The sequence below is a fragment of the Lissotriton vulgaris genome, chromosome 11 (assembly GCF_964263255.1).
Source record: "Lissotriton vulgaris chromosome 11, aLisVul1.2, whole genome shotgun sequence".
In the NCBI taxonomy this organism is placed as follows: Eukaryota; Metazoa; Chordata; class Amphibia; order Caudata; family Salamandridae; genus Lissotriton; species Lissotriton vulgaris.
Genome location: NC_141699.1, coordinates 708560296 through 708586162, shown reverse-complemented (window position 1 = coordinate 708586162; position 25867 = coordinate 708560296). Strand labels below are relative to the sequence as shown.

The following is a 25867-nucleotide window of genomic DNA, read 5'->3' as shown; positions in this document are numbered from 1 at the left end:
TACCTTTGGAGCATATACAGGGTTAATATGTAGCTGCTAGGTGATATGCAGTGGTACTGAAAACTCATAAATGATGAATAAACGAAAGCATTTAGCAATCTATATTGATAACTTTAAAGGCATTTCACCCATTACAAGGCGTTTAAGATCCTTAACGTATTGGTTTTGGTGACTAGTTTTTTTGCAAGTAACAAAAGGATATCAGATGCAATTTGGGTAAATGTTTTATATTCAATCTTAGTAAAAAAGACACAAACTTCTATAACAGGTTTTAGATGAACTATGGTTGTACAGTTCTAAACATGTAATTGCTACAAAGAAACCAATGCATTTAATTGCGGATGTTTCAGACTGCCACTTCAGAGACCATGCACATTGTGGAAGACGGACAGCTTCTGTTTATTTCTTCTTCTTGAATGTCTGATGGCACACCTGATCTTCACAGGTCAGCTCCTGAAATGACATAGACACTTGTAAGTACAAACGATATACAGCATGAGATTTTCTCAACTTGCATTTCAGAGCTGCCGCCTCATTCACCACATCTGGCGACTGACACAGAATGGCATAATTGGCACGGCCACTGCAAAAGGTGGATTTGTTGACATTTGAAATCTTTCACTTTTCGTACAGGCCTTGCAATTCAGTACTACAGTACTATACCAAATAAATAGATGCAGCTAAAATATTCTTGCATTTTTGGAAGGTAACTACATCTTTCAACCTGGTCATTCCCAGACCAATTTAGGGGATCCTAGTTGTTCTGGTTTATGTTCCCATTATAGATGAAGTTCCAGGTTAAGGAACCACTCCTTCTTCACCCCAGCGATGGCCTTCAGTTCTCCCTAGCTGCTTTGTACTCGAGACCACGAACAGCCGTTAGAGCTGATTGCACCACCTCATTATGACCTATCACGTATTATACAAAAAAAGAGATGCTCGAAATGCTTGAATTAATCCCAGCCATTGGTAATTAGTTATGTCGTATCCAAGTATGTCGTTATTTGGCTCACTATGCCACCTCAGTTTGAATCCAGCCATATGCAAATCAGCCTTGACCCTGCTCCAATAGGAACAGTCTATTCCGAACTGCCAGTTCAGGTCCTCCCTGAACCGGAACGCAAGCAATCCAGGACTGTTTTCACCCTTTTTAGGGCTTATCGGACAGATATAGCTTGGGTCCAGTGGCACAGTGTGCAAGGGACCCACGTCTGGGCATACCCGTCCCACAAAGGCCTTCACACTGAAGAATGAAAAAAGTGTTGGTGGAATGTTAGTTTCATCTAAGGCACTGGTGAATATTTGGGGCCACATCCCAGTCCATCATTAGTTTTGCATACAATGCCACCTCAGTTTGGGCCTAGCCATATCCAATACAGTTTTTACCCTTCCCCAAAAAGAACAGTTGAGACCGAACTGCTAGGCTGCATCCTCCCTGACCCAGAACACAAGCAAGAAAGGACCCTTAATAGAATCTAAGATGTGCAACCATTATACCATCCTGCTATTCTCTCCTATATAAACTTATCCAGGAAAAAATGGCCAGTAAATTCTGCAACTATTTCCTCATTTTTACATAGGTGCTTAGGTCTATCAGGATGGCAGACGTAATGTTCTCTGCCACCCTGATGGATGGAGTACCATTCATCATACTATAGATCAGCACTATAGACACCTAAACAAAAGACCGAACCCAACACAAACCATTATCTATTATTGTAACATAAATCAGACTCTGATTTAGCGCTGAAATAATTTCACACACCGCATCAACTGCTGAGCAACGATTAGGCTTGCCAGCACCTCCCAAACCGAGGAACATAGTTCTTTTATACTTGTGCTTTTTATACTTGTTTTTAAAAAACGATAACCTGTTCACATATAGTGCTGCTAAATTCACTCTCTTATCTTCCTCGTGCCGGTTCTAAGCCCTGTTCCACCGTGGCTGGTGCTGTTTGTTGTGGAGGGCAGACGGAACTAGAAGCACTCCAGCTGACTTCAGGGTCAGAGGGGGCAGTCTCTTGCCTGCGCGCCAACTCCCTGCTGCATTCCCATCAAAGCAAGATGCAGCAGCAGACGCGCAGCGGGCGCCGCTGACACAGCGAAGGCAAGCCAAAGGCAAGCCCGTCTGCACCCATCCGTGCCTGGACCGGGCCCAAGGCTAGAATCCCTGGCCTGGACACCTTGAAAGCAGAGACAAGACTAACTTATACTGATATCTCTCTTCGGAGGCTCAACAAATCTAATCCAATATCCCCATGCCATCGGTTTGACCCTTTAGAGGAGCCTAAATCATGCCCTCGTTGTAAGATCAAGTTTCTGTTCACAAAAACGAGGGTCTGCTCCAAAACTGAACATGTCTCTCGTGAACAAATATCGGTTCCCAAAATGTTCACAGGATTACTAATAAACACTCGCTCTCTGATAAAGCATAATGTCGAATTTGCGGAACTAGTGTATGCCCACAAACTGGACATGGCTTTTGTCCCAGAGACTTGGGCAAATCGACCGTTGATTTGTGTGGTGTGGTGTCACGTACTGTGTTTTTAAACACGGCTGGCATCTTACCAGTCACTCTGGCCTGGAGCGCACAGCTGGCGATATAGCTGTAGTCGCGCTTTCCTTCCACGCAATCCACCAAACAAAGTGGCCGCCATCTGGGCAGGCGTGCGCGCTGACCACGCCCCCGGTGAGGCCACGCCCACTTTCTGACGATATAAAACACCGACCTTAGCGGTGTCAACACAATCCTTTCCCAGTCCTGAGGCGGAAGCCGGGACTGGCGGTACTATTCGAGAAGTCTTTTAATCGACCGTTGATTTGTGTGGTGTGGTGTCACGTACTGTGTTTTTAAACACGGCTGGCATCTTACCAGTCACTCTGGCCTGGAGCGCACAGCTGGCGATATAGCTGTAGTCGCGCTTTCCTTCCACGCAATCCACCAAACAAAGCGGCCGCCATCTGGGCAGGCGTGCGCGCTGACCACGCCCCCGGTGAGGCCACGCCCACTTTCTGACGATATAAAACACCGACCTTAGCGGTGTCAACACAATACTTTCCCAGTCCTGAGGCGGAAGCCGGGACTGGCGGTACTATTCGAGAAGTCTTTTAATCGACCGTTGATTTGTGTGGTGTGGTGTCACGTACTGTGTTTTTAAACACGGCTGGCATCTTACCAGTCACTCTGGCCTGGAGCGCACAGCTGGCGATATAGCTGTAGTCGCGCTTTCCTTCCACGCAATCCACCAAACAAAGCGGCCGCCATCTGGGCAGGCGTGCGCGCTGACCACGCCCCCGGTGAGGCCACGCCCACTTTCTGACGATATAAAACACCGACCTTAGCGGTGTCAACACAATCCTTTCCCAGTCCTGAGGCGGAAGCCGGGACTGGCGGTACTATTCGAGAAGTCTTTTAATCGACCGTTGATTTGTGTGGTGTGGTGTCACGTTCTGTGTTTTTAAACACGGCTGGCATCTTACCAGTCACTCTGGCCTGGAGCGCACAGCTGGCGATATAGCTGTAGTCGCGCTTTCCTTCCACGCAATCCACCAAACAAAGCGGCCGCCATCTGGGCAGGCGTGCGCGCTGACCACGCCCCCGGTGAGGCCACGCCCCCTCTTCACAGGGATAAATGTGCACGTACAGGAAGCGCAGCGGACGAGCGCAGCGGGAGCGCCGTTTGCGCGCCGAAGGCGCGCCTAAGGCAAGCCCGTCTGCGCCCGTCATCGCCAAGACATCGCCTCTCGCCAGTCCCCCTGCACAAAATCCCCTATTTCGAGTCAGCTATGACAGAGATCATCTCCATGCACTAAACGCCAAAACTAGATGCAACAAGCTCGAAGGCTGCCTCGGACAAACTGCACTTTAATGTGAGTCCTGTAGTTTTGCTACGCCCCTGCCCAGCCTGGTAAGCTGTACAGCGGTGATACCTAAGCTGCCCTCCCTCCGGGTTCTACAACTGAATGTTAGATCTCTCGTAAAGCACCATGCAGAAGTCAATACCCTCATTACGGACGAAAACCCAGATATTCTGTTCATATGTGAAACCTGGCTCCATAACGACCAAACTAGCATTTTAAATCTTACGCTGCCAAACGGTTTCTCCATGAAACTGGTCAACAGAGACTCTAGGGGCGGGGGAATAGCCGTTGTATATCGAACAACATACAACTGCTCCTTCACCAAAGAAGAAATCTGGGGTTGCGAATGCGCACGCTTCAAGATTGCCACTTGCCCGCAATTCACTGTCTCTGGCCTTTACATCTACCGGCCACCAGGCCCCTCCGCCAGATTTATTGAGGAACTCTTGGAACTTGCTCACACCTTGGCAGTCTCTTCCCCCAACTTCACCATTTTGGGTGATCTCAATCTCCATTTCGACTCCACCACTGATTCCATTATCAAAAACCTGCTAGCCGACATCACGGCCTTGCAGTTAAACTCCCTGGTTCACTCCCCCACCCACATTGCTGGGCACATATTAGATCCCGTTTTCTCTAACTTATCGGAAGCCACGGCTGATCCCCCTGAACCCATGGGCTGGACTGATCACTTTCTTGTTAAACTAACCATTATGGCAAAAAAACCGCCCCCCAAAGCCGCGGCCAACCCCAGCCACAAACGACCATGGCACAAACTCGTCTCCGGAGACCTCATCAACCACCTAGGAGAATTCCACCTCCCTGATGAGAATAGCGATATTAATACAGTATACGCCGCCTTCCACGAATGGATTGTCACAGGGCTTGACGCCTTAATTCCGGCCAAATGGACCAAAACCCGCAGTTCCCCCTCTAACCCATGGTACAATGACTCACTCAAAACATTACGGAAAGAGTGCAAAAAAGCCGAACGCGAGTGGAGGAAAAACTATTTAGACAGTGATAAAACCCTTTACCTATCTAAACTTCGCACTTACCACAAGGCGATTCGCACTACTCGAGCCTCCTTCTACGCAAAGGAAATCGAACGCAGCTCCAATCCCACCAAAACCATCTTCAACTTAGTCCAAAGTCTCCAGAAAATTCCCAATCCAGGCTCTTGCATCACCTCCTTGAAACAATGCGAAGACCTTGCCACCTTTTTCATTGAAAAAGTGAGGAAGATCTACACGTCCTTCCCGCAAGACGATGCTACGCCCACTAATATCCCCCACGCGGCGGCAGAGACATCAAAACTGTTAAGAATACCTGACATATCCCTCGACGACCTTTCTAAACTGTGTAGACAGGTCAAGTCTGGTTCCCCAGCAGACCCCATGCGACCGTCCAAATTCTTGGAATCACTTGACTTCTTCCTCCCCCCCGCTTGCCAAACTACTCAATCTTTCCTTTTCCTCAGCGGTGGTCCCCACCTGTTGGAAATCTGCATGGGTTTCACCCATCATCAAAAAACCCACATTGGATCCCAAAAAACCAGAAAATTTCCGGCCCATTTCACTGCTCCCCTGGACGTCAAAACTGGCTGAAGCTCACGTTAACAAAATATTATCCCACCACATGCAGCAAAACCATGTCCTGGACCCTTCCCAAAACGGCTTCAGACCAGGTCACAGCACTGAGTCGGCTCTGTTGACCACTACGGAGCACCTTCGAGGTATCCTGGACGCCGGTCAAAGTGCCGCGCTGATCCTGTTGGATCTCAGCGCGGCCTTTGACACGGTCTCACACAACATCTTGCTGAAACGACTTGAGGCCATAGGGATTGGCGAATTAGCTCTTGAATGGTTCCAGTCCTTCTTAAAAGACAGGTCCTTTCGAGTTTCAGCCCCACCCTACATCTCTCAACCCCATTCCATCGGACAAGGAGTCCCCCAGGGGTCGGCGCTTAGCCCATCCCTTTTTAATCTATACGTCCAGCCTCTCGCAGTGGTGGCAAAAGAGTGGGACCTCACGCTGGTGTCGTACGCTGACAACACACAGCTGGTCATCACACTCTCAGAAGGCCCATCACCTTCGGCAACCAAATTCAGAGATGGCCTAGCAGCAGTCGCACAGTGGATAACACTCAACTGCTTGCAGCTAAATGCCGGGAAAACGGAGGTTCTTCTCCTGGGAAAAAACCCCAGCCATTGGAGCGATCATTGGTGGCCCTCTGTGCTTGGCCCCACCCCCGTGCCAAAAAATGTTGTCAAAAACTTAGGTGTCTGGCTCGACCCCTCACTTAACTTTCAGTCCCACACGAAGAAAGTGGCAGCTACGTGTGTGGGTCTAATGAGGAGCCTCAACCCCATACTTGGATTTTTTGACTCCAAAACCCGCCAGCTCATCATTCAATCTATGATCCTTGCCCGGCTGGACTATGCCAATGTCTTACTCTTGGGGGCAAACAAAGCAGAACTAGCAAGGCTGCAACGTATCCAAAACTCGGCCGCCAGAGCAGTGGTTGGTCTCCCACGTAGGTGCTCTGCCAGAACCACCATCCGCAATTTACACTGGCTACCAATTGAATCTCGTATCCACTTCAAAACCCTTACCATGGCATTTAAAATTCTCAACTCTGATTGTCCTGAACTCCTACGCCCGCTTCTGGTGCCCTACACTCCCCAGCGCACCCTGCGCTCACTGGGACAACACCTCGTGATGGTCCCCCGAACTAAGCTCTGTAGAACGGGTGGACGTTCCTTCAAAGTCTTAGGGGCCAAACTATGGAACTCCCTACCTCCACACATCCGTACCCAAACCAATCTGATCGCTTTCCGAAAGGAACTCAAAACCCATCTCTTCTCTGTCATCTAATTCCTCTGTTCGTTTCCCCCTTCTCCTCAGGTACTGGTTAGGTTAGCGCCGGGACGCTCCGTTGCTGGGGCAGCTGTTGCGCTTTAACAAATAAATAACATAACATAACATAACATAGCACCTCAGATTCAGATCTGGCCTTAGCTATACCCCAAGGTTTCTCTATTATCAAAAATTACAGACCTTCTAAACGGGGTGGGCAGACTGACAATCATAGCGAACAACTCTCTGGGTGTCAAAGGCTCCCCAGCAGGCAGCAGCCCAAACTGTGAGCTGCTTTCGTTCCGCATCACCCTTAGCGATAATTACACCTTCAACGGAACATTACTATATAGACCCCAATGCGCGACAAAGAAAAGGCAAATTCAAAGAAATTATAAGTCCAATATTAGAAGCCAGCACTGACTCTGAGGACTATTGCACACTAGGTGATTTTAACTATCATCTTGAAAACCTAGAAGACCATAATACACTAACACTAATAGAGGAAATGGCAAACGCAGAACTGGAACAGAAAGTTATGCACTCCACACATGACGCTGGCCACACCTTGGATGGGGTATTTACATCTAACCCTCACCTTAAAATAACAGAAGTGCTGCCAGTGCCATGGTCAGATCACAGAGCCATCCTATTCACTGTAACCACATCACACCACAATACCAACCCACAGTTCCACCATAAGACTTTCAAAAGACGTAATCTAAAGAACATTATTTCCCATCAGTTGCAACATACCCTAGCATCCTCCTATCACAACCAGAATTTAGAGTCAAACCTAGCAGTACACCGTTTTTACAACTGGGTTAAGTCCGCAATAAACCTGCTGGCACCGGAAAAGAGTGTCACCGGTGAGCGCGCAAACAAATCAGAACCCTAATTTTGTGATCCCTTACCCACACAGAAGCAGATCTGTAGAAAAGCCGAGCGGCGCTGGAGAGGCAATTATACTGTTGCTGAAAGAGAATTATATACCCAAGCACTGAATACTTATAAAAAAATGATAATAGACAGGAAAAGTAAATACTACTCAGAAAAAATATAACAAGCAGGCAATTCCAGTAAAGAACTATTCTCAACACTAAAGGAACTTGTCAAACTCCCAGAACCACTAAAAAACTACACCAGCGTAGTTTTCCACAATCAACTTGCAGGAAATTTTAAGGACAAGGTGCTCACCATCTTCAAGTCTCTTTCAAACGGGGATGATGACATGATAACCACCTCCACCTCAAAAACTCCACCCCCCAATAGCATCCTAGACTCCTTCGATCCACCGAGCACTGAATTACCCACTCAAACTATCAAATCCATTAAATCTGGAGCACCATCGGACCCATGTCCACCCATGATATTTCACATGGCACCAGATATCTTCGGTGAACAACTTAGCCCACTCTATAAAGAAGTAATAACCTCTGGCATCTTCCCTGATGCATGGAAAACGGTGTCAACCCAGCCTTTACTAAAAAAAGCCAACTCTGATCCCAAGGATCCTAGTAACTATAGGCTCATAGCCAGACTTCCCTTTCCTGCCAAGGTATTGGAAAAAATGCTCAACTCTCAACTAACATCTCCTCGGCAGACATACTGGACTCCTCCCAGTATGGTTTCCGACAAGGGCATGGCACAGAAACTGGCCTGGTCACGGCAGCAGAGGAAATCCGGGCAATTCTGGACACTGGAGCCAGAGCCGCCCTAATTCTATTGGATTTGTCGGCGGCTTTTTGACACCGTGAACCATCATACTAATCAAATGGATCAAAGAAGCAGGAGTCAGAACTCTGCCTTAAAATTGGTCATCCTATTTGAACAACAGATAACAATATGTCAAGGTCGCAGCTCCCTTTCAGAGAAATTCATGCTCCCATATGGAGTGCCGCAGGGCTCCGCATTGAGCCTACTCTGTTTAATCTTTACGTAACTCCTCTGGCCCACATCATCAGGAAATACGGATTTAGATTAATATCTTATGCCGATGATACCCAAATTGTGGTATCAATTTCAAGAGACCCAGAAGATACAGCAGATAACTTTAGACATTGTATGCACCACATAAACTTATGGAAGGGGTCGAACTGTCGGAAGCTAAATAGCTCTAAAACAGAGGTTCTGTTATTTGGATCAGAAACTTCTTTTTGGGCTCAGAACTGGTGGCCCCATAGCATGGGTGCGTTCCTCATCCCAGTTCAAAAAGTAAGGAACCTGGGTGTCATCTTTGACGACAAATTGTCCTTTCAACATCAGGTCAACAAAGTTGTATCAACAACATTCCTGACGTTAAAATCCATATGAAAAATATGCACTTTACTCCCCCCGAAGCAGTGAAGACGCTAGTCACAGTTCTAGCACTGGTTAGACTGGACTACGGAAATGCCCTGTACTTGGGCATTCAGAAACAGCATTTGGCCAAGCTCTAGCGTACTCAAAACGCAGCTGCCAGATTAATACTGAACATCCCTAAATTTCAGTCCATCTCAGAAGGCCTAAAAAACTCCATTGGCTCCCTATGAAAAGGAGAATAGATTTTAAGGCTCTCTGCCTAGCACATAAGGCACTACATGGTCAGGGACCAGCCTTTCTGAAATAACATCTTACCTGGTACCACCCCTCAAGACACCTTTGCTCAGCACAGAACACACTCCTCCAGATCCCAAAATACAGGAAAGGCAACTGGGGTGGAAGAAGCTTTGTCTTTGGAACAGCAAAAATATGGAACTCACTTCCAATAAACATCAAGAGCTGTCCAACGTTACTCAGTTTCAGAAAGCAGTTAAAGACATGGCTTTTCTCAAACTAATTTACTCAATCTAAATGATCGAATCCAGGAACTCAGGCTTCTTTCTGCCGATATGAGTGCCTAGATGCCCTTGGGCATTCGTGCGCTATATAAATCCTCCTCAAATCACACACATCACAAACTCCTAACTGTTTGGAAAGTCAACCAGACTTAAAAAAGTAGCTAAAAGGCCAGACCAATGGAAGACTCTGCACTATACAATGTATATACCATAACAATTTCTTATGTCCTCCATCTGCTCTTCTGGGAATTGCACTTAACACACTCACCATACAACATTTAATAATTCTTATTAGAGAGGGTATAGCATAAACTCCAGAGGAATCGCATAATAGAATCTTTTGTTTTACGCCACTAGCATGAGGTGTAGTGCCACCGCATTAGCTTTTTGCATCAATTATTAAAACTCTGTTGAGGCAGGATACATGGTGCTGTGCTGGCTGAAGCCCTTTACTGCCAGACCTAAAAAGCAGTTAATACATTTTTTTTAAACCTACACATAAGTGCTTGGTTTTCAGCAATTTTCCTCTTCCTTGAAACAATTTCCTTAATTTATTTGCTGGCTTAACCTAGGATTTGAGATGTCCTTTGCGTTCTTCTCTACAGAGTGGCATGCAGGATCTAGACTTGTCATGGCCCATAAGATAAGGCAAATGCATCCGAATTTTCACATAACATTGGTTACTTTCTGCTTAAGTACAACTTACCAAGTGCAAAATATCTCCTTCAATCCAGTGCTTCCAGCCTCGGTTATTTTTCTCACCTTTCTGGACGCAGACTAGTTTATCATTATCCCAGGTCACAAGTGACTATAATAATGAAAAAGAAACTGAATTAAAAACAGAACCTCCCACTCAACAGGATTAAACGTTTTTTCTGCATCCAGCATTACCACAGCAGCCTTAGTGTTTTGATTTAGATAACAAATCTATGGATTGAACCAGAATATTTGTGTTTGTAGTCATATCGCTAGCCGGAAGAAAGCTGTTCTGATCTCCTATGTAAAATGGATTGAGCCACAGATGGTAACCTATTTGCAATAATCCTGGTAACCAACTCATAATCCCTATTTAAAAGGTTTATGGGGCGATATGAGTTAATGTCACACTCTGGTTTATTCTTTGTTAAGAAAACCTACCACAAGGGATTCAGTAAAGGTGCCGGGTATAGTGTAGCCAGAAAGAATCTGGTTGGAAAGACGCAGTAGCACTGGACATAACTGGGGCAAAAAAGGTCTTGTAAACCTTTACAGGAATCCCGTCCTTACCACTAGCATCAGGCAGGGCGCTGATTTAATCACCTATTGCACCTCTCATAATTATTGCAGCTGACACAATCTTTATTCTTTACCTGATCAGTCGATTGTTTTGGAATATCAACTGCATCTAATCAATTCATTATGACCTCCGGAGAGGCGCTAATATAATCTAGTATAATCATCCCGAAACACATCTGCAATTCATTGAGTTTGTGAGAAAATCATGCCAGTTGTCGGGTCCCGAATCGTCTTAATAACATTGGCCTTATGATGAACAAGATTTTTTTTTTTAAATGGCTAGATGCTAATTTTCCCCATATCTCTTCTGGAGGCATGAGTTATGATGAACTATTTCCCTAGAAATAAAGAAATCCTGAAATGCTTCTCTAGCCTAAAGTAGCTCAATCTTAATGTGTGCTGTAGCACCATGATCATGGGCTTTGGCTGCATCATTCAAGGCAGTCTGAAGTATAGAAGGTGTGGCCTTCTTCAGCTGTTTCTGCTCTGTCTGAAAGGAGATAACCTGAACTCTAAAGATTCCCAAACCATAAAGTCGGAAGCGGTGTCCAGATTGAAACTCAAAAATTCCTCTAGTGTTTGGCGCATAGTCCATTTGCGAGCAGGCCTTTGTTAAAGACCCACCTGTAAATTTGAGGTGTTGTAACTAAAAGATCAATCTCTAATGAAATATTAGAATGATCTGAAAATTCATTACTTGATATAGCAGTATTCGCCCGGCGAATTAAATGAGAGGTCAGAAAGGAATCTTTACGCGTTGCTGAGCTCTATCTTTTATGGCCAATCGGCGTTGCGCGCCTGACATATACACCTTTGACTACTTCAATTGTTTTGTTAATTACCCTACATTATGTTATATTTCTCACAACCCTGGCGCCGTTCTCTTCCTGAACTATATTCTGGAATCTGCTGCATCTGGTACTTGCATGAAATTCTTACCATATTACCCACTTACAACTAATACTGCCATGCATATTCATGACCACTTTGATTATGTTTACAAATATCATGTAGTATTCTCCGATTTTACCGTTAACGTGTTAAAATTACCAAGTTGCTGAGTTTCAACTTTAAAAATAAAAAACTTTTCCTTCGGTTTTCCCTTATGCTAACTATGGTTGAGGCCATGCACAAATATGGCGAATACACAAAATTCTTTATTTATTTTCCTACCTCTTGACCTTTCTCCTCTCCACTCTGCCCTAAAAGTGAACATATACCAATGTGGCTGCCTTTTGTCAAATGTATTGTTATTATATATTCCTTTTACCTGTGATGTTCTACACTGTCAGCCTTGAGAAAGCCCCAGGGCAGGGGGGGCAAAACACATGTTAGCTGTTTCCTATGCACAGTGGTTCTTGTCTTGGAACCCTATACTTTATAATAAAAAAACAGTCTGCATTAACCTAGGATCACAAATTCTTTGATAAATTTGGAACCAGAAAACAACGTACTATACAGCAACTCAGCTCTGTCCTTTATCTCTCTTTCTATTACGTTTTCATGGGTTAGGGGTTTTCCCATTTCTGAATCATATCTAAACACTCTGAATCCACCCAATTTCTGGGACTTCTACCCCTTATCTCCCACATACCTACTAAAGAGTTGATCTGAAGGTCCAATATGTATACCTAGCACCAGCGTTTGAAGTGGGAGAAACTTCCAAACCCCCCCATCTGGTTCTGGAATTTCTTTGTTTCCCCTGACTAGTCTCCAAGGAGTCTGTGGTGACAACAGACTGATATCAAGTTCCTTGAGCATGCCGGAGGTAGCCTTTGAAATGTAAGTGGGGCATGGAACAGTTCTGCTCCTCCCATCCTGCCTGCACCTACCCTCCCCCATCCTGCCTGCACCAACTCCCCCATCCCTTTGTTTCACTGTCTTGAAGGAATACACAAAGACCAGCTGCACCCAGCTGTGTGATCCAGGAATCAGGCACCAAATTATTAGAGCAAGAAAATGCCAACTTTCTAAAAATGTCATTTTCAGAAGAGTGACCTAATTCTTCCCTTTTAACACCTTTGTCACCCCAAGGTATTCCTAAAGACTAATAGTGCAGGTTGAATTGTATTTACAAAGTTGGACGGTGGGTGTAAGTTTAAAGTGTCCTGGTAGTAAAACACTACTACATTTTTTTTTCAGTGCTTTAAGGGTATCTCACCCATAGACTAACACTAGGTTACTGTAGTTTAATTCGTAAGTGCTAACTTCAGTTTGGGACTAGATCGATAAATGCTATTTCCACTCAAATATAATTATATTTTATATCCCCTTTCATGGTAATGTTGGATTTTAAGTTACAGTTCTGAAACTGCCACATTTAGGAAGATTGGATTGTTTTGTCCAAACCAACTTTGCCTTTCTGCCAGTGTATTGGGTCACATGGCTGTGGATGTCTCTCCTGTTGTGGGTTGAATATTTTTTCCTGACACTGAGATAAGAGTCCAAGGTGTGAGGGGAGAGGGTCTTTCTGACAGAATGGCTAGGTAGGAGTTGGGCCCTGCCCCGATTCCACTTCAAAGAGCCTTGCATGCAGCACACACAAAGGAACCTGGCACCATGCCTAACCTTCCATTTGTCATCATAGACAATTTGGAGCCAGGAGCAGGGGGAGAACTGATCATAATGAGTTTTGGGGTTAGGTCAGGTAATTCCCCCACACAAAGGTTGTGGCCAGGTATAAAGGTGGAACCTTCAGAATCCCCTCATGAGAACACTACTAGACATGTGGAGGATTCAGAAGGACTACCCTGCTGTTTGAGGAAGAGGGAGAGACTCCTCTGCTGACCTAAGGAGAATTGGAATTGCCTGCCTTGGACCCAGCTACCCATAGTGACTCCAAGGGACAGCTTGCTGATCTTCTGTGTGAGCTACAATGATGCAAACTTTAAGATGCCTCCTTACAACTACCTAGCTGGCTCGTACCAACTGGATATGCCTGAGCCCTGATGCTGGCCTCTGCTGGAAAGAGTCCTGATCCCTAGAGATAGCCTGAGGTCCTTCACCTGTGGCAGATACCAGTGTGAACTCCTCCATAAGAAACAATGAAGGTACAGAGGTTTTGGGCTCTGCAGGACCGCAAAGTTACCTCTTCCTGCCGGGAAACGTCCTCCTGTGACAACTACTAATGCGGATATCCAGCGGGACCTGCTCGTTGGCTGACAGCAACAAACTTTGATGACCACCAGCACGAAACAGCACTCTTCCTGTAGGATTTCAGAAGGTAACTCCTCAGCGGTGCTAACCCGGCCCCTGTTTCCAAACTGTGCACCATTGAGGTCAGCCCAAACTAGTGACTTTTTCCCAGTCCAGGATGATCACTATCCATGAAGGGCACCATGTGCTTTTTGCTGCTATTTTCAATGAAAAGTTTAAAAACTAATGTCTCTGATTCTAAAAATTGAACTTTTGTTGATTTGGTGTCCTTTTATTTATTCAAATTGACTCTATTTTTCTACATTGGTTTGGGATTTGGCTTATGTTGTGTTTTCACTTTATTATCGCTTGTGTTCAGCACAAATTCTTTACACATTTCATTGAAGGTAACCCTGACTGCTTGGTGCCAAGCTACCAGAAGATTAAACACAGGTTAATTTAGCACTTCTGTGGGTCACACTGACCAGGATTGTATTTATTATTGAGTAGGTCTTCCACCCCTTTCAACTGATAACCAAATGACTTATGGAGTGTATATTGAGTCTTGAGAGTGTGTGTTTTGACTTCATGTCTCAGAAATAAGAAGTGTGTCTCTCCTAAGAGTGTGTAGCATCTATGATTATGGAGTCAGTAGGGGCATCTGTATCACATAGACAATGTGTGTGATGGGCGTGAATTGAGTGACTATATCAATCTTAGTACATTTTATGATGTGTGTGATATAAGTCAAGAGTATTTTTTCCTACTGGATGTTGTGCACAGCAGGCCTTTGCTCATGGCAACTGTAGTGCACCAAATATATTTTTTTCGTTTTACTACATTTGTGAACCTAATGCCAGGCTTGTGACTTGCGACTAAAGAACGGTCCAATGTTTGCTAATCTAGTGAAGGATTTGTGAGTCCAACTATACAAAAAAATTCTATTTTAACACTGGGGAGGCCCTTTGTGTTCTCCTAACTGAGGTATAGGGTTCGGGTAGGGCCACCTTGCCACCTTATGCCCTACTTTTTTTCCTTTTTGCTAACATGGTAGATGGTGCACAATGTTATTAAATAGAACCTGCAATAGATCATTTTTTATGAAGGCCCATCAATCAAGAGTGCAACAGATCTGCAAATATACAGCAGGGTTTGCGAATCTGGAATGGACAACAAGCGAAAAAACTCTCGCATCCAAAGGTGTACATTTATCTTTTTAACTGGATCTGCACATCCCCAGTGGATTCACAATTTCATGGAGGATTCATATATTACATTTCCAGAAATGTCTAATTTGTTATCACTTTCAAACCGGTTTCACTGATTACTTTTCCAGATATGTCAAACGTTTTAACCCTTTCAAGATCAACTAATGTGTTTGTTACACTAACGTATTGAAATCAACTGAACAAATTTACCCCAAACCAAGCAAAGGCTCTGATACTTTCCTGACCAGCTGAATGTAGTTCCATTTTCATCTAAAGTGGAGGGCAAAGGTTCCTATAGCAGCTAAAATTTAAAATGTAATTTAATGGCTTTGTCTTTTAATTAAGCTTCCCTTGACAGTTCTGCCCTAGCCTTTGCATAGAAACCCAAACTGGATGAATTTTTGCACTGGAACGTGTTGTGCTGGTTCATTAAAAGGCATCATAGCTGTTAAGACAACAACAAAAGTTGTTTAAATGATAATCCAATATTTGCACAGTGGCGAATGTCAGTGTTTAATATATGTTGGGGATATGTATTGCACAATCATAGAATATGATCCAATATTGCCATCTAGTGGTTCTGTTGCTATCATAAAACACAAAGCCAAAGGCCTAGTGGTTTTTAAATGGTACCAGAACTCCAAGACGGAAATATTGGGCCATATTAAACATGCTTCCTTTTGGGAATTTTCACAATAAATGTTTATTTTGAGGTACCTTTCCTGAAAAAGCTGTCTTCTTCCAAGTGTGTCTAACAATGGACTCTGATTGGCATCACATTTTTGGGTTTAAACTGTTGATTAAACAACAATTGGGATGGCCAGTGGATTTATGCAATTCTGTGGCTGCAGCATTTACCACATTATTGTGAATCTACCTTATGCGCCATAACCTGGTCAAATATATTTCTTTTTTCTTTTTACAGAGCGCATATTGGGGCACAGTGGGTTCTCTTTTTTCAACTAACCTGGAGATCCAGTTTATGTGAAAACTGACGTTTTCACAGTAGGGAGCACTGGGGCAGGCCCCAAGCAGAAGAACCCACAACATGGGCTCAATGAAGTGTGAGAACACTGCACTTGGCTATCGTGAGCCATCCTGAGGAGTATTCAAGAACAGACAAAAGATGGGCTATGCCCAGAAACGTCCTCACCTTGAAACTGCAGTTGCACCCTTGACAACTGCCAACTACCAAAGAGCAGTGCTCAAAAAGAGTAATCTGCTTCTCCTTGTTAAACAAAGGCCTTCTGGACTAAGTAATGTTGCCCAGTCTCCATCCTGACTTCAGTGTCTGGGTCTTCTCCTCCAATCTCCAGTAATGCATGAGATATACTTAAACCGTCCGAGGAGCTGTCCTCACTCCCATCCTGTGCCAACTGAAACCAGGGGCATTCAAATAGATCACCCTTTGATTTATTAATTATTATTGTGAGGTAGACTTTAATGGTAAGCATCAGTACACATTGGGAAACAGCAATTGTGACAAATTTATGACAACGCATGCCAACACAACACAACTACCTTTACATCGCAATGCCTTTACAATGCATAGCCTTACAATGCATATGCCTTTACCACGCGTGCCTTTACAGAGAATTTAATTATAAAGGTATGAATGTAAAAGGCATATGTGTTTTACATATAAGTATCCGGTAAGTATAAGGTTTAGGGTGGGTTGGGATTTTGGGGTGCAGCAGTATAGGTGTTGGTGTGCCACGGTTAATTTTAGGTTTCAGGGTGGATTTTGGTTTTGGGATGCCAAGGGTAATTTTACGTTTTTGGCAGGGTAGGTGTTTTGGGGTAGCAAGGGTATTTTTAGGGTTCATGGTGGGTTTGGGTTTTGGGGTGCTAAGAGTAATTTTAGGGTTCCGGGTTCTGGAAAACAGGGATTGACTGTGCATTCCAAAAGAACCCCTCCTCACGCTGTCTCCACTACATTATCCTGTTTCAACATTCTTTGAGCACAATGACCTAATTTCAAGAATGTGGAGCTTGAGTTTCTGTGAGACATCCTACTGGTATATGGTGTCATTACTCAGTGGCGGCTTCATTGTTTCTAGTGTCAGTACCATCTGTATTACCATGTCATCAGGGTCACGCACAGTTCTATACTTCCGCTCCTTGTCTACAGATGAGATTTGCACCTTAAAAATGCCTTTTTCAGCTTCCAGAATGGTATTTAGAAGTGGATGCTTCTTTTAATGAATTATCACTCTTCTCCGGAAGTAACACCATGCTTCCTTGCTTGTGGTCTTTAGTTCCAACATCCCGTGCCCCAAGCCACTTTAATTGCGCCGAGCGGTGTCATTTTAAAAGCACAGGGATGCGCCATATTTACATGTATTTCAATCCCCAAAAAATACAAAAAAAAAATCGAAATTTTAATGGGAATGTTGGAGCTTTTAAAAATCTGGTCTCCTTTCTGAAAGACAAACAATTTGCTAGATATTAGCATATCAATGTGTCTGTTGTCTCCTAATTTATTCTCTTTTTGTGAGCGCATTCCAATGTTTCAAATGAACTGAGGTCACCTGTCCTCCATATCCGCGATTGTTTACTTTGCTTGTGCTGCTCCTACAAAGAATATAAAGTGGGTGTTGCAGACTTCGGGAGGGGGTGGCGTGGAGGGGAGAGGGGCGCAGTGGAACCGAGGTTAAGAACCACTTTTGTAAGACAATCGCTTGGAAATGTAAAAATGCCCCTCGAGCCTCCCACACAGAACTACGGACATGGTCACCCATCCAGGAAGCCACTATTGAAACTATAGACACGCTGATTATCTGCACAATGTGCTAACTTTACGAGCATTTCTCAGGCAGTAACGGCGAATCATAAGATAAGGTTGTTACGAGGCCCTAAGTAGATATTGCAAGTGCCAAAACAGCAGTCACAGGTTAGAGTGAGAAAAATGTTGAGTGCTGTATATAGAGTGCGTGACTTGACTTGTATCATAAAAGTTGCTGCTGCAAGGTGGTGTTGCAAGCATGCTCAAGGTACAAGAAGAGATCAGTACTAATAAGGAGAAACGAGTTCGCTTCACAATCAGTCCTTCTTGCCTGAGAAGATTGGATTGTGATAAAGGAGCTGGTGCATGGAGGGGAAGGGCAATTAAGATTATCAGACGAGTGGTGCAACACCAGACAAATGAGGCGCAAACAGAGCTTGTTAATATCTGAGAATTGTGTAATTCCCTGCATGAAGGACCACAGACGATAAGAGCTCATGGGAGCAAAAAAAATCGAAGAAAGAGTCCTACAGAGGCCAATAAGCGGACCTTAGAATGGGATCGGTGATGCCAGTGCTGTGTTGCAACTCAAATATATATAGAAGCTTTTTATGAGCCCTTGCGTCACTTATGCGCCGCCGGTGCATCACTTTTTGTGACGCATCAGCAGGGAAAAAAATGCGCCATGTTGCGTCATATTTACAAAGTGATGCATCTAGGTACATTATACCTGCGTCAGGTATAATGTATGCACGGTGGGCGTTCTGACGCAAGTAAGCCTCGTGGAAGTGATGCAGTGAAATCTATGAGATTTCACTGCGTCACTTCTAGGATGCAAATATCTTACGCCTGACTCACAGCAGGCATAAGACTGAAGCAGGCACATTTGACATGGGACTTACCCATGTGAAATTATCGACTGATGTAGTTGCGTCACTTTCGTGACACACTACAGCAATGCGTCATTGTTGCGCCTACAGATACTGACGTATCTGTAACTCCTTGCGACATGATGCATCATACTGTAAATATGAAGCATCCAGCATGTCGCAAGGAGGGCGCAATTAAAAGTGACGCATCGCTGTTTTCACGCAGCAATGTGTCACTTTTCATAAATGAGGCCCATACTGTATCAGTCTTTTGCTAATAACACTGGGACATCATGCTATGAAAGTGCACCCCTACATAGATTCATGGATTTCATGGTCCTGCTAACATGGCTGCAACCTTGACTCATCCAAAATGGCACACCATTCCTTAGTAAGCTGAAAATGGATCGCAAATGCAGTGGACCTGTTCCTGTCTGGGTTTCTGAATCCTACTGTGGATCTCCCGGCACCCCAAATACATTTTTGGAGATCGCGGCTTTGTGACATCCCCCTGATTCTTTAAGTGGCCTTTTGTATGTATTTTTAGGGCGCAGAGACCATGCCCCATGACCTGAAATGGCGGCTGCAAGAGATCATGGCATAAAAGTAAAATCCTAGCCATGGAAATGCCTTTGCTTGCTTTGGTTTATAACCATACAGTAAGTTTTGAGAAATTTGCATTTAAAAACATTTTGAGGTGGGATTGAGTTAAAAAAGTTGAGAACTATTTGGACTGATACTCTGCTGAGGCATGTAAGTCTGCCTATGACCACACAAAAATAAAATAAAATAACACCTAAAAGCACAAGATCAATACAAAACACCTATAAAAACAGCATATTCATTCTTGTCTCATTGATAGTGTTATGGGATATGTAATAAGATCTGCAATATTGTTTATAGCATTTGTAATTTCATGTGTCACATCACATCAAGAGTAAGCTCATGAGTTTTTGCATTTCGCATGTAAGCTATGGTTTTCATGGCTGTTGTGTAATTTATGACATTGGTATCTTACAATGACACTTTGCCCCATCATGAAAATAAAACACAATTAAAATTAACAAAAACATGATGGAGATAAATAGACCAAATGTACCAAGAATGGACAAAAGAAGTAAATCTGTAAAAAGTAAGGGCCTTATTTATGAGGCCCTTATGCCAGGGTTGCGTCACTGTGTGTGACACTGCAGCAGAGCAAAAATGGGCCACAATGCGCCATATTTACAAAGTGATGCATCTAGGCAAATGCGTCACTTTGTCAACCCCTGCGCTACATTATACCTGCAACAGGTATAATGTATGCGGGGTGGGCGTTCCGACGCAGAAAAGGCTCATAGAAGTGTAGCAGTGAAATCTATGAGATTTCACTTCTTCACTTCTAAAGCCTCACCGCGTCAAATCCTTACGCGCCTGCTTGAAGCAGGCATAAGGAGTGATGCAGACCTTTTCACATGAGGCTTGCCCATGTGAAATGGCACCTTGCAGAAGTCACATTTGTTTGCAGACACATTTCAGCAATGTGCCATTTTTGCGCCGACATATACGCCAGGATTCCTGATGTATCTGTCAATCCGTGCGGCATGGAGCACCGTACAGTAAATACAGCTAATCCATGGTGTTGAAAGGAGGGCGCACTGAATAGTGTTGCATTGCTGTTTTACCTCAGCTATGCAACACTGTTCATAAATGAGGCTCTAAGTTACTTAGAAGGGGGCTGCCACAATATTGTGGCTGAAATCTCAATCTAAAACAATTTTGACTAGCACTATAATGTCAAGGTACATGGATGTAGTATTAAGAACATTATGTTTTCACTTTTCTATGTATACCTACCTTGATGATCTAGTGACACTCGATATTGTGATGTCTATATATATATGCAGGTTGATAATATTTTTACTTTGAAATTATGACATACAACTGCTTAAAACTGCTGTAAATCAAATAATCAACACCTTGTTTATACTGAGTCACAATTTTTGATGGAGATAAAGGGCCCGATGTAGGTACCAAATACCGGTCGGAAACGGCCGATTTCGGCCGTTTCCGACCGGTATTTGGCCTACTGAGATGTAGGGGACCTTTTTTTGTCCGATTCGGTATTTTACCGATTCGGTAAAATTACCGAATCGCAAAAATACCGAATCGGTAATTTTACCGATTTTTTAAATTTGGGATGTAGGTGGAACTACTTTCAGTCCCACAGGCCCTTCAGATTCGGTATTTTAACACCCAATCCAATTGGGTGTTAAAATACCGAATCCAGGTGTGCATGCACATGTGTGCATGCACACCTATGCCATGTGACAGACAGACATGCCCTTAGGGCATGTCTGTGTGCCACATGGCTCACATGCCTTTTTTGGGGTGCTGGAGGGTGTCAAAGTGACACCCCCAGCACCCTTGCACAAATCGGTAATTACCGAATCGGTAATTACCGATTCGGTAATGCCCATTGATTCCTATGGGCTTCAAGGCCCATAGGAAGCAATGGGGGATACCGAATCGGTATTTACTGAATCGGTATTCATGAAGTGGTAAATTAGAGGGGGGGAGATGTAGGTATTTCAGAAGCCCATACCGAATCTGAAATACCTACATCTCCCCCCCTCTAATTTACCACTTCATAAATACCGATTCGGTATTTATGAAGTGGTAAATGTAGATTTACCTACATCGGGCCCTGTGTCTTCAAACGTATTGGTCTGGTAAGATTCATCTCAGCTGAAAATATAACCAATGCTGTGACATGCCATGCAAAGATCTTGAGGCATTTCAGTTTGACTAATATATAAATTGTTTAAAATGAGATTTTGGGTGGGAGAGAACTGACCACACTTGTGCAGTAGTGAATCTTATTTATGAAAAGTTGGTTAACAAGGTTATTAGTAGTAAAGAATGACAGCTAGCAACAAATGTTTCTTATAAGAAACTGGCACAGTTCAGCTGATAATGTGAAAGATATAAAGGAATCATATTTAAAACAGAGTCAAAGAGCATTCCTAGTTTTTTTTGAGCAATGGAGTAAAGGGGGGGGGGGCGTGTTACAGATAAAGTCATGAGGGATTTTAGAGAACAATGTTGAACGAAGCAGGCACACATACAGGACTTCAGTCTTTGTGGAGATGCGCATGAGGGAGTGTAAGATCACCTAGTGGTGAACAACTAGAACACGGCCAGTTAATGTGGTTTGTATTTGGGAGAAGATAGAAGGGAAAGAGAAGACCCATGGGCTATCTTTCTAGATTTGTCAAGAGAAACTAAAGGAGAAAATTATTACTCGGAGATGAAATAAAGAATGGGAAAGGGAGCAGACCAAGGCCAGACCCTTTATTGCATTCCACAAAGAGAAGGGTTGGTGTAGATTGGTCAATATGATTGGCGCGGTAGGAGATTAACTGTTCAATAATCGAACTGTAATCCCAGGGAGGAATTTGAAGTAGATTTGGGTGGTCAACAGTGTTGAATGCCAAGAATAGATATAGTGGAATGAAAATGAACAACTCTGTGCTATGTTTAGGCTATCTTGTTTTAGGTTTCAACCTATAATAACTGTTAAAACCCCACCGAAACACTGAGAAGCACCTGAATGAATTAAAATGCCATCCAAAGAAAGGAAAGTGAGAGAGAATTAGTATTTTTCTTTATTTATTTCTGAAGGGCCCAATACAATGTAACCTTGTTATACAAGGTAGCAACAAGAATGACTGATCTAAGATTATTCTGATTGAATTTTGTTTAGGAATGTCATTAAAATATTGTTTCGACTTCCTTTTGCTTCCTACAGTTTAGTGTGCTTAGATTAAAGGTGCAGAGTATTGGAAGCATGTTTAAGTCTGATCTAATTATTTTATTCTCTGTGAAGAATCTAGAAATATATTAAAATCACATTTGATCTTTTGTCAGTGTTGAACTCTTTCACAGATTGACAAAATGGCTGACTCATAGGAATCTTGGGAAATGTGTACAATCACATTTACACACGGCACAGACAGAATGGGTATAATCCTTTCATACATCAGCCCTCTTTTCTCTGTGCGGCTTTCTCTTGGATACCGGAGCTACTGTTTGACTTTCTGATTCACTACTTATGCTAATGATCGCCAGAAATATTAGGATCTACACTCAGAAAAATCAGCAATTATCTGAACAAGAGCCTGCTGAATGCTGGTTCCCGCCAAGACTCACGTAGGCATCAGCTGATTGACTAAGTTGATAGCCAACTCGGCCAGCCTATTCTAAGCCGAACTGTCTGTGCCTTCACTTGATTTGCATTCACCACACAGCAAGGCTGGCTGGTCCGGCCATTCATTAAATATTAGGTGATCACACACCTGTTCTGATGATGATCTCAATCACATGAGATCGAAACGCCATAGAAGAACCTAACTCCATATTTTATTAAATAACAAATTGCCTAAAAGGAGCCTAGTTTCTTGTTGTTTAAATTGGTGCATGTTTTAATGTTTTCTCACTCACCACTGCATGTTTTTTCACTTAACTGTAAGCACTGAATCAAGATATTTATTTATATATTTTTTTAAATAAAATGATACTCTGCAATGAATAAAGTATTTGAATTACAATGTTAAAAGGTGTCCTGCTCTATACTTGCCTTTTATACACTGTATAATGCTGGGTCCTATAAAAATATAGGACATACTGTGTTTTTTCTAAAACACTCTGAGACCTTTTGGCATCAGTAAACCATTGCTGTTCTGAAACCTCTTTTCTAACAAGCAAGTATTAATAGCAGGTCACCTGCCTAGCACCCCAGGCTTAAAAAATTTAATGCAAGGTGTAGCGTCAAATGCCAGTGAATAGCATGCTGTCACCATGCATATTGTATAGTGGTGGAAAAATAACAAGACTTTACGCATACAAACAAAATTCACAGCGGCAAGAGGTCCAATTGTTATGTTTGATATCTTTAGCCAATTCTGACTTTTTACCAAACAGCTACAATGTTAGCAGCACAATTCCAAGTCTCAGAATCCAATGTTATGTCTGTTAAAAGCTCAGGACTGACTTAAGTGAGTCATTTGCCATATGGATACTTGGCAGCTATGAATAACTATACAAAAGCTGCTGCAATAATTTAGTGTATCCAGGCAAAGTGTGCAGAAAAGGAGTGGTGGGTGTGTTAAATGCATCACAGTTCAGATGTCTTAGAATGCGCAGGCCTACAAATTAATATTGTGTAATTTAAAATGTTAAGGTTTTCCAAGGGTAGTCTTCTGTTGCAGGGCAGGCCACCCCTAAAATGTCAAACAAATTCAGTAAAGCATAGGTGAAGACTCCACTGGGTCCGTGCATTTTTTTAATTAAAACGTTTGAATACAGCATTCATACCTTTTTAATCCAGTACGCACTGAGTGACTGGGAGTGTTAATGAAATGCGACAGGGTAATGAGTGAGTGAGTGTGAGTGTGAGTGCAATACACAGGCTTTCTATGCAATGCAAACCATGTTTGGTAAACAGTGGTAAAGAGTTTTTTTTGGGGGGGTTGGACAGCTGAAAAATATAAATAAGCGCAGGAGTTAGTTACAGAAAAGCCAGGTTTTTAGCATTTTCTTAAAAACGGCTATGTCAGTCACTTTCCTGAGAGTCCGTGAGAGAAGGTTCCAGGCGTGGGCTCCATGGAACTGAAAGGAATGACCACCGGATCGGGTGCAGCATATCCTGGGGACGGATGCCAAGCTAAACGTGGAGGACCTCCGGGTTCTTGGCAGCACATGGGACGTGACTCTCCTCTGGGGTACTCCGCACTGCTTCTCTGAAGGGCCTTGAAGATTAGTACCAGAGCCTTAAAACTGATCCTATTTTTTACAGGGAGCCTGTGTAAAGCCTTGAGGTGAGGAGACATTTGAGTCCTGGGCTTAAGCAGAAGCATTCTGGACCACCTGTAAGCGGTTGAGCAAATATTCAGGGAGGCCTAGGTACAGGACATTGACAATGTTCAGTCTGAAGATGATAGGTACCTGGACTACGGTCTTCCTGTGTTCAAGAGGCAAGAGGGGGAGACATTTTCTAAGCATCCGTAGAAGCCCAAAACAGGAGCCAGCTACTGACTGGAGATAGTGCTGTCCTTCATGGTGCGCAGATTCTTGACAGTGCTTTGTGCAGAGAGAGGAGGTGACATATACGAGGGCCACCAGGGTTTTTACTCGTTTGCAGGTGGGGAGCCAACAAAGATAACCTCAGATTTCTCTGGATTACATTGGAACTGGTTCTTCCTAAACCACAGGAACCCCTTTGAGAGACAGGTAATGATCTTCTCACCCTCAAAGTCAGCTCCCTTGTCGCAGGTAAACAGGAGCTGTGTGTTGTCCGCATAAGAAATAAAGTTAGCGCCACACGCCTCTGCCAGTGGTGCCAAGGGGGACATATACAGGTTGAAAAGAGTAGGGCCCAGTATAGAGCCCTGAGGAACTCCGACATTCAGTCTGGGGTTGGGGCCGCAAAGGTGGAAGTCCAGACTTCCTGTCTTCTGTTCTCAAGGAAGTAGGTAAACTATTTTAGAACGGTTCCACCAATTCTGCAGTCCTGTAGCCTGTTCAGGAGTCTAGTGTGCAGAACAGTATCGAAAGCCGCAGAAAGGTCTAATAAAATCAGAATGGCTTTACCCCCCCCTTGATCCAGCTTCACCTTCATAAGCTCAGAGACCTCTAGTAGGGCAGTCACTGTACTGTAGTTGGTTCGTAAACCCACTGGCACTGGTGTAGGAGATTATTTTTTTAGCGTAGTCAGAGATCACTGAATGGATATTTTTCTAGGGTCTTGGAGAAAAACGGTAATCGTGAAATGGGTCTCTAATTTGCTGACAATAAGGGGTCGGCAGAGTGCTTTTTAAGCAACGTGAGAAATTTAGCACGTTTCTAAATAACAGACACATGGCCAGACGTAAGGGAAGAATTGGTCGTGGTCATGGTCAAAGAGCTGAGCAATAGCTATTTCTGTGAAGAGTGTTGTGTAGAAACCATATTAGACGGTTCTGGACAAGTCATTGGAAAATAGGTAGCAGGCAAGCCTGTTGAATAGAAGAGATAGTGCTACAGCAGGCTTAAAGTAGTGGGTGCACATCCTAGTAAGGTGATACTAAAAAGATGGAA

At 43.6% G+C, this 25867-nt stretch overlaps 1 protein-coding gene across 1 annotated transcript in view; it reads right to left on the bottom strand.

Moving 5' to 3' along the window:
- Positions 1-208: 208 nt before the first annotated feature.
- The window catches only part of RBP2 (retinol binding protein 2), a 48253-nt gene continuing 22594 nt past the window's right edge, over positions 209-25867 (bottom strand). Inside the window, exons 3-4 of the mRNA XM_086943784.1 lie at positions 10246-10347; positions 209-453 (exon numbers count right to left, since the gene is read on the bottom strand). Coding sequence (XP_086799910.1) covers positions 400-453; positions 10246-10347 — 156 coding nt within the window. The 3' untranslated portion in view covers positions 209-399. The remainder of the gene's footprint in view (positions 454-10245; positions 10348-25867) is intronic.